This window comes from Lupinus angustifolius, chromosome LG18, assembly GCF_001865875.1.
Source record: "Lupinus angustifolius cultivar Tanjil chromosome LG18, LupAngTanjil_v1.0, whole genome shotgun sequence".
In the NCBI taxonomy this organism is placed as follows: domain Eukaryota; kingdom Viridiplantae; phylum Streptophyta; class Magnoliopsida; order Fabales; family Fabaceae; genus Lupinus; species Lupinus angustifolius.
In genome coordinates, this window is record NC_032026.1 from 3,581,084 (window position 1) to 3,591,590 (window position 10,507).

Genomic DNA, 10,507 nt, shown 5'->3' on the forward strand with positions numbered 1-10,507 from the left:
ACTTAACAACCGCAAAATATAAATAAATGACATAAGTTCACAACTCACTCTACAAAACAAATAAATTTGGAGTTTTAACATTTAACACCAATGAGTCAAAGTTGTCTCATATGAATATTATACTTTTCTACTAAATCATATCTTCAGACAGTACTCTAAGATTACACAAATGTCACGTTAGGAACCGAAATGTGTAATCTAAGTATGTCTTGGAAGTATGTGTCTTGAATGGTTGAAAAATGGTTAGAAAGGTGGGTCACCTTGTAATGGATTTTTAAGTTTTTAAGTTTTTTTTAAAAAAAAATAGGTGTATAAAACGGCCGGTTTAGTAAAATAGCGACCGGTTCACCGGTTTTGACCAGTTTTTGACCGATTTTGACCGGTTTTGATACTTGCTGGTTCAACACCTGTACCGTACCGGTTAGGGGTCCGATTCACTGGTTTTCTAGTTGAACCGGCCGGTACGATACAGTTTTAATAACTTGAACTTGTAAAATTTATGATTTTTTTGTAAGACGCTTCTTTTTATAAATAAAAAAGACTAAAAAAATTCTTCAAAAGATAGGACCACAATAATTCAACAACACTTGGGAACTCAACAGAGAAAAGAAAAAGTGAGGGTTGCTTTATACGTGCCATATCAACATGAAAAGTTACCTAGAAAATTGAACACGTAAAGGGAAAGTTACCTCTTCCCAGACCTTATTCCCACTCTCACTTGGAGTTCAGATTTAAATTAAGCATCTGAATATAAGACTAAGAGTTAATTATATTGATAAACTTAGAAATTATATAAATCACTCCTCACTTTTTTACATATATATAAATCTCCTTTAGTTTTTATACTTTCATCTACTGACCACTCATGTATGAGAAATAAATTTTTTAAATAAAAAATGTGATAAATGCAATTAAGTTAAATAAAACATCGTATATTATGAGAAAAAATTGAAATAATATATAAATCAATGTATCTTTATTATTTTTTATTACAAAATGCATCAACAAATCTAAAGAGATACTTTATAAATTGCTCTTATATTATATCGTAAAGAACAAAAAATAATAAAGAAGTATCTACTCATATATTATTTGGACTTGTCTTCATAATATACCATGTTTTGTTTAACTTAATTATATTTATCACATTTTTTGTTTAAAAATTGCATTTATTTCTCATGCTGGGGTGGTCTGTGTAACAAAAGTATAAAAATTAGAGGGTTTATGTAGGTGTAGAAAATTCAGGGATGGTTTGTATAAGTGTAGAAAATTGAGAGATAGTTTGTGTAATTTCACTAAAACTCAAGGAATGTCAGTGTAATTTAATAGGAGAATAAAGAAGATTTTTCTAATTTGGAATTTATTTTATCAAAAAATAATTCAAAATCATAATCCATAAAAATTTATTTATGTCATGTTTCACAAATAATGAGTGAGATTCCTCTCCATTAGTAGAGAGAAAAGTCTACAAAAAAAGTATAAGAAAAACAATATATATTAATGTTAACATAGTTTTATTTTAAATGAGATTACATTTTTATCCTTAAAATATAAAAGAAAAAACCACTTCCCTCTCTTATCTAATACCATAGCGTCTCATTTGAAATACACCCTATAATGATTGTTTCACATTAATCTCACACCCTTTTCTATTTCGGAACTATCTCACTTTTCCACCTGGAAGCAACTATGCTAAATTAAATCCAGGAAAGAAAGACAACAAAAACGGTTTACATAAGACAATCCGCACCTCTACACAATTGAACAAGTTACACTACCATACGCTACCCAATACAAAAAAACAAATGAACGCATTCTTAAAAATGGCATCATCACAAGAAGAACACACACAGCATCACAATAAGAACTCTCACACCATCACAAGAAGAACACACACATGGCTTCAAAGTTCAATTCTAGAAGCAAACCCTCACCATTGCTCTCAAATGGTTGCATCTTCCTTGGAGGAGCATTATCAACACTTCTCCTAGTTTGGGGTTTATGCTCCTTCATCATTCCAATTCCAAACTCCGACCCCAAACTCGACTTAGTAGCTACAAAACTAAAATCACTAAATTGCACCACTGACACCATCACCATTGTGGCACCCGATACGTTGCATGATGCACTTGAAAGAACCTTTTATGATGATCCTGAAATGGCTTACACCATGGACAATCCAATGAAAAATTGGGATGAGAAGCGTTTGGAGTGGCTACAACATCATCCATCATTCTTAGCAGGAGCACGAGAAAGGGTGCTTCTCGTGACAGGGTCACAACCCTCACGGTGCCGCAACCCTATTGGGGATCATCTTCTCTTAAGATTTTTTAAGAATAAAGTTGATTATTGTCGATTACATAACTATGATATATTCTATAACAATGTGTTGATCCATCCAAAGATGAACATTTATTGGGCCAAGTATCCGATGGTTCGGGCCACCATGATGGCCCACCCAGAGGTTGAGTGGGTTTGGTGGGTCGACTCGGATGCGGTCTTCACTGACATGGAGTTTAAGCTCCCACTGAACCGTTACAAGAACCATAATCTTGTGGTTCATGGTTGGGAGGAGCTTATACACCTTAATCGTAGCTGGACTGGGCTAAACGCTGGCGTTTTTTTGATGAGGAATTGCCAGTGGTCATTGGACTTTATGGACGCGTGGACCAGCATGGGCCCACAATCACCAGAGTATGAGAAATGGGGTGAGGTCCAAAGATCCACATTCAAGGACAAGGTACGTATACTACAATAGATCCTCTTAATTTTAGTCTAAGCATATCACATGTGACAGAATTTGATTTTAACGATAATTACCTAATATTAGATATTAATATGTGGCATGTGATCGCTGCTTTTTACATTATTATTTTAATTTTTTTATAACAAACTCATTATATGGTATGTGCCATGTTAAATTCAGTATGCATTACATAAACTAATTGAATTTTTTTTATATAATTATCATTCAAACTATTTCTCATCCCATCTTTTGGTATTAAGTATGCATATTTTTAGAAGTACCATTCTCTATATTTTCCGCCCATTCCATAAAGTAAACACGACTACACTAAGTACTAGCTATGATTTCAACAATTTCTCTTTTATGTATAAACCATGTATACCTTACTGATGACATATCATTATCATGCATTGGAAAAAGTTGTTTGTTCAAGTCACATTTGTCATCCTAGAAATGAATTTTTGTATCTATAATTAATACTACTGTCATATAAAAATGTACATAATTACATTCATTTTTTTGTTGCAATAATCTCATTCTTATTTTGATTATAAACTAATATTGTTATGTCATGTTCGGTATAATTTTTAATTGACATATAATGAAATTTTTGAGAAGTCTTAAGAATGATTTAAATATATGATAGATTAATTTATTTTATTCTGTTTTTTCTCTTCAACTCTTCACCTGGTCTAACACATGCTGAAAAATAAGATTGATATTGTTTATTATATTATTTTATACATGATTTAAACACATGTTGAATTATTTCTCTGATTATTAATTGATTTTGAGATTTAACCTTAACCCAAATTAGAACCAAAATGAATTTTTTCTTTATGGAAAACTAATATAATCTAAACCTCCATAAGGTGATGCCAGAGTCAGATGACCAAACAGCCCTTGCTTACCTGATAGCAGTAGAGAAGGACAAGTGGACAAACAAGATATACTTAGAGGACAACTACTACTTCGAAGGTTATTGGTTAGAGATTGAAAAAACATACAACAACATAAGCAAGAAATACAATGAGTTAGAGAGACAAGTGAAAGGGTTAAGGAGAAGACATGCAGAAAAGGTAAGTGAAACTTATGGTGCAATGAGAGAAGGGTACCTTAATAATATAGGGCAGTGGAGGAGGCCATTTATCACTCACTTCACTGGGTGTCAACCATGTAATGGGCACCATAATCCTAATTATGCTGCTGAAGATTGTTGGAATGGCATGGAGAGGGCTCTTAACTTTGCTGATAATCAAGTGTTGAGAAAATATGGTTTTGTGCATAACAGTCTCATGGATAAGGCTGTTTCACCTATACCTTTTGATTATCCTGCTGTGTGATACAATAAGATAAATCCATATTTATTCCTGTGTATCTTATTGTTAAGGTTATTTTTTAGTTTTGTTTGAAAAGGTTATTATTAATAAAATAATTAAGAGTAAAGTAAAAATTTATTGCCTGTCCCAATTTGGTCCTAAAAAACTGAAAAACCCAAAGTAAATAAGTAATCCCAAAAATATCAAATGCGAGTCAAATTAATCATTTTAAACATGTTTTATGACATTTGTTATTATAAGCAAATGCATTAAAAATGGGCACAAGGGTACTAATATCAAATGCCATGATGATTAAGCAAATATAAGTCAAAATAGTCTATATCATATGTCATAAATTGAGTATTATATCATCATTCACATAATTGAGTACTAGTTTTTTATTTTTTGGACATCAAATCAGTATACACTAAAATTTCTAAGGATTAAAGTGTGTATTCACTCAATAATTAAAAACACAATAATTTAGTTGGCTGCATTTAATGATCAAGCCAAATTTAAGGTCCAAGTCTTTAATGGAACATTTAAAATATAAATAATAAAAAAATTACCAGTAGCTATAATAAAATAAAAAAATATAACTATACTGAATTATTTATTTATGAAATAAAAATATAGTTTTTTTAAATGTGTAAAAGTTGATAGTAATATTTGAATGATTCATAGGGTTCTGTTATGAAACCCATAAGAAGATAAGACAATCCGCACCTCTACACAATTGAACAAGTTACACTACCATACGCTACCCAATACAAAAAAACAAATGAACGCATTCTTAAAAATGGCATCATCACAAGAAGAACACACACAGCATCACAATAAGAACTCTCACACCATCACAAGAAGAACACACACATGGCTTCAAAGTTCAATTCTAGAAGCAAACCCTCACCATTGCTCTCAAATGGTTGCATCTTCCTTGGAGGAGCATTATCAACACTTCTCCTAGTTTGGGGTTTATGCTCCTTCATCATTCCAATTCCAAACTCCGACCCCAAACTCGACTTAGTAGCTACAAAACTAAAATCACTAAATTGCACCACTGACACCATCACCATTGTGGCACCCGATACGTTGCATGATGCACTTGAAAGAACCTTTTATGATGATCCTGAAATGGCTTACACCATGGACAATCCAATGAAAAATTGGGATGAGAAGCGTTTGGAGTGGCTACAACATCATCCATCATTCTTAGCAGGAGCACGAGAAAGGGTGCTTCTCGTGACAGGGTCACAACCCTCACGGTGCCGCAACCCTATTGGGGATCATCTTCTCTTAAGATTTTTTAAGAATAAAGTTGATTATTGTCGATTACATAACTATGATATATTCTATAACAATGTGTTGATCCATCCAAAGATGAACATTTATTGGGCCAAGTATCCGATGGTTCGGGCCACCATGATGGCCCACCCAGAGGTTGAGTGGGTTTGGTGGGTCGACTCGGATGCGGTCTTCACTGACATGGAGTTTAAGCTCCCACTGAACCGTTACAAGAACCATAATCTTGTGGTTCATGGTTGGGAGGAGCTTATACACCTTAATCGTAGCTGGACTGGGCTAAACGCTGGCGTTTTTTTGATGAGGAATTGCCAGTGGTCATTGGACTTTATGGACGCGTGGACCAGCATGGGCCCACAATCACCAGAGTATGAGAAATGGGGTGAGGTCCAAAGATCCACATTCAAGGACAAGGTACGTATACTACAATAGATCCTCTTAATTTTAGTCTAAGCATATCACATGTGACAGAATTTGATTTTAACGATAATTACCTAATATTAGATATTAATATGTGGCATGTGATCGCTGCTTTTTACATTATTATTTTAATTTTTTTATAACAAACTCATTATATGGTATGTGCCATGTTAAATTCAGTATGCATTACATAAACTAATTGAATTTTTTTTATATAATTATCATTCAAACTATTTCTCATCCCATCTTTTGGTATTAAGTATGCATATTTTTAGAAGTACCATTCTCTATATTTTCCGCCCATTCCATAAAGTAAACACGACTACACTAAGTACTAGCTATGATTTCAACAATTTCTCTTTTATGTATAAACCATGTATACCTTACTGATGACATATCATTATCATGCATTGGAAAAAGTTGTTTGTTCAAGTCACATTTGTCATCCTAGAAATGAATTTTTGTATCTATAATTAATACTACTGTCATATAAAAATGTACATAATTACATTCATTTTTTTGTTGCAATAATCTCATTCTTATTTTGATTATAAACTAATATTGTTATGTCATGTTCGGTATAATTTTTAATTGACATATAATGAAATTTTTGAGAAGTCTTAAGAATGATTTAAATATATGATAGATTAATTTATTTTATTCTGTTTTTTCTCTTCAACTCTTCACCTGGTCTAACACATGCTGAAAAATAAGATTGATATTGTTTATTATATTATTTTATACATGATTTAAACACATGTTGAATTATTTCTCTGATTATTAATTGATTTTGAGATTTAACCTTAACCCAAATTAGAACCAAAATGAATTTTTTCTTTATGGAAAACTAATATAATCTAAACCTCCATAAGGTGATGCCAGAGTCAGATGACCAAACAGCCCTTGCTTACCTGATAGCAGTAGAGAAGGACAAGTGGACAAACAAGATATACTTAGAGGACAACTACTACTTCGAAGGTTATTGGTTAGAGATTGAAAAAACATACAACAACATAAGCAAGAAATACAATGAGTTAGAGAGACAAGTGAAAGGGTTAAGGAGAAGACATGCAGAAAAGGTAAGTGAAACTTATGGTGCAATGAGAGAAGGGTACCTTAATAATATAGGGCAGTGGAGGAGGCCATTTATCACTCACTTCACTGGGTGTCAACCATGTAATGGGCACCATAATCCTAATTATGCTGCTGAAGATTGTTGGAATGGCATGGAGAGGGCTCTTAACTTTGCTGATAATCAAGTGTTGAGAAAATATGGTTTTGTGCATAACAGTCTCATGGATAAGGCTGTTTCACCTATACCTTTTGATTATCCTGCTGTGTGATACAATAAGATAAATCCATATTTATTCCTGTGTATCTTATTGTTAAGGTTATTTTTTAGTTTTGTTTGAAAAGGTTATTATTAATAAAATAATTAAGAGTAAAGTAAAAATTTATTGCCTGTCCCAATTTGGTCCTAAAAAACTGAAAAACCCAAAGTAAATAAGTAATCCCAAAAATATCAAATGCGAGTCAAATTAATCATTTTAAACATGTTTTATGACATTTGTTATTATAAGCAAATGCATTAAAAATGGGCACAAGGGTACTAATATCAAATGCCATGATGATTAAGCAAATATAAGTCAAAATAGTCTATATCATATGTCATAAATTGAGTATTATATCATCATTCACATAATTGAGTACTAGTTTTTTATTTTTTGGACATCAAATCAGTATACACTAAAATTTCTAAGGATTAAAGTGTGTATTCACTCAATAATTAAAAACACAATAATTTAGTTGGCTGCATTTAATGATCAAGCCAAATTTAAGGTCCAAGTCTTTAATGGAACATTTAAAATATAAATAATAAAAAAATTACCAGTAGCTATAATAAAATAAAAAAATATAACTATACTGAATTATTTATTTATGAAATAAAAATATAGTTTTTTTAAATGTGTAAAAGTTGATAGTAATATTTGAATGATTCATAGGGTTCTGTTATGAAACCCATAAGAAGAAGAGAATAATGTATCTCCTCATATCAGGAGATAATTTATCTCCTCTAGCTAGTAAAAATGTGACATGTGTACTATTTTGTTTATTTTTAAAAATATTGTTATAGAAAATGATAAAACATGACAAATGTTATGATTTCACTAGCAGAAGGAAATAACTTATCTTCTTATACCATAAGATACTCTATTCCCTAAGAAGAAAGTTGGTATGTTATTTCAATTAACAATGAAATTCACTCCGAGTGTATAAACTAAGAAGGACTAGCAACATACAAATTTGATAAAAAAGGAATGAAGAATAATAGATGATAGAACCTAAGAAGGTAGGATTATATCACACATTCTATACCTTTCCTCATTTCGTATTCTCTTACTTATACTCTTTTCTCACATAGAAATCTCTCAACTGAGAGTTGGTTAATTTCTCTCTCACTCCTTCTCACAATTGTATCTTGTAGATTTGCAATAAAGTTATTCCTTAGTTAACTCATTTTCTCTATTGCTCATGACTCATCCATTTGTGGGTCATCCTTCTTATTTGACATCCTTATAATATCCTCCTCTTTAAAACCAACTGATAGGGCCCATAAGGTTATTACAAGGCCCAATCGCTCAAACATAAAACCCACATGGTAGAATGATTATATGATGGGATAGTGGGGAGCATATTCTACTTTTATGTTTTAACAAACTATCTCTTTATGTATGATTTAGCCAAGTGTATGGCTAAGACCAGTCTAGCTTTGCTCTACTTTCCTTTATAAGTTGTATTAAGTGAAAGAAATCAACATGAAATATAATGAATATTCAGTAGCTTCTCAGTCTTTTTAATTCTTCTTAAAATCTCAGCTTAATTACTACCATCTTCCTAACATTTTTGTGCTTTCATTTCTTATTCAATGCCTCCTAAGACATCACAAAAGGATCCAGAGGACCCTATTTCGCAGTTGTTTTTGGAGAAATTGTGAAAAAATCAAGAACAGCAAGACGCCCGCCATGCCGCCATTGCCACTGTTCTTCACAACATCACAGATAAATTGGTAGAAATCAGGTTTGTTCCTACACTCCCACCTGAACCAACCCTCGACACCCCTGCCCAATTTTCCTCATCTCACATGACTCACCCTAGCCCTCACGACACCTCTTCACCACCCCAATAACCACCTCCCTATCAACCACCAAACCCACCAACGTTCTAGCCCCCACACCAATTTCGAAACCCCAACTTCTCTCCCACAAATTCCCAGTTTCACCACCCCAACCCACAACGACAACCTAGACCACGTAAATTACAGCTCATACTTTTTGATGGGTCTGAACCCTTGGACTAAATCTTCCAAGCGGCACAATTTTTTTAATTATACTTCGTACCTCCGGAACAAAGAATGCCTATGGTTTCCTTCTATAGGCAAGGTGAAGCGTTGAGTTAGTTTAAATGGATGTTACATAACTCACAAATTTCTAACTAGCACTCTTTTACTCGGGCCTTGGAGAATTATTTTGGGCCCTCTACTTACATTAATCATCAGGAAGAACTGTTCAAACTTAAACAAATTGGATTAGTGGCAGCATATCAACAACAGTTTGAGAAAATGTGTAATAGAATCTGGGGTTTATCTCAAGAAAACATACTGAATTTTTTTATTTCAGGACTGTTACCGGAGATTCGAAGGGAGCTGGCTATACTACGGCCCACGTCCATTTCAGATGCCTTGGGGCTGGAAAAATTGGTAGAAGCCAAATTCCGAGATTCTAGTCGAACCTATTCCAGACCAAGCCGTGTTATCGGCCCATCTGCCTAAGCTCCCACGCATGGCACACAATCTCCAACCCAGACGCCCAACTTTCAACCGCCGTTACCTATCCGCCGTCTATCAATTGCCCAAATGCAGGAAAGGCGTACACAAGGGCTCTGTTATAATTGCGATGAAAAATTTCATCATGGTCACCGTTGTCAACCAAAGAAATTCCTACTAATGCTAGACAACGACCCACTAGACCATTCAGAGGCATCATTGACTTGCTTAGCGCCACCTGAGGACCCTGTCATCCCTAGTAATCCAGAATCACTTGTTGAGGATCTAATTCACTTTCACATCTCAGACCAAGCTTTAGGGAGACACCTATCTCCAAAAACCTTGAAGTTTTCTGACACTATTTTGGGACATTCAGTTACTGTTCTAGTGGATATCAATAGTTCACATAACATTTTGCAACCTTGGATTGCCGCTTACCTTAAAACTACCAATCATAGAGACCCCCAAATTTCCAATGATGGTGGGCAATGGAGCCCATATATATTGTAGCGGGTTGTGTGACCAAACCCCTATTAAACTTCAACAAACAAAATTCCTTATTCTTTTTTACTTGCTTCCCATAAAAGGAGCTGACGTGGTTTTGGGTATCAAATGGCTACAAACACTTGGGCCTATTGTTTCTGATTTTTCTATACCCTCTATGCAATTTTCTGTTGGACTATCTCATATCACACTGACCGAGGAGACATGTTATACTCCCCAACCATCTACCTTTCACTAGATTTCTAGACTCATGCACAAGGATGGCTTTGCTACTTTCCATGCATTCACTATTCTACCCCTCCACTCTGTTACAACTCATTCTACTTCTCAAACATCTACACCTATCCAACCATAGATACAACTTGTACTTGACAAATACAACTCTGTTTTTCA

General features: G+C 33.7%; 2 protein-coding genes across 2 annotated transcripts; both read left to right on the forward strand.

Moving 5' to 3' along the window:
* LOC109332348 (galactomannan galactosyltransferase 1-like) lies at positions 1,618-4,144 on the forward strand. The gene is made up of 2 exons (XM_019567302.1): positions 1,618-2,740; positions 3,619-4,144. Exons 1-2 carry the CDS (start codon positions 1,898-1,900, stop codon positions 4,087-4,089), a joined length of 1,314 nt encoding a protein of 437 aa, XP_019422847.1. The 5' UTR covers positions 1,618-1,897; the 3' UTR covers positions 4,090-4,144.
* LOC109332352 (galactomannan galactosyltransferase 1-like) lies at positions 4,856-7,185 on the forward strand. The gene is made up of 2 exons (XM_019567307.1): positions 4,856-5,781; positions 6,660-7,185. The coding sequence occupies exons 1-2, from the start codon at positions 4,939-4,941 to the stop codon at positions 7,128-7,130; spliced, it is 1,314 nt and encodes a 437-aa protein (XP_019422852.1). The 5' UTR covers positions 4,856-4,938; the 3' UTR covers positions 7,131-7,185.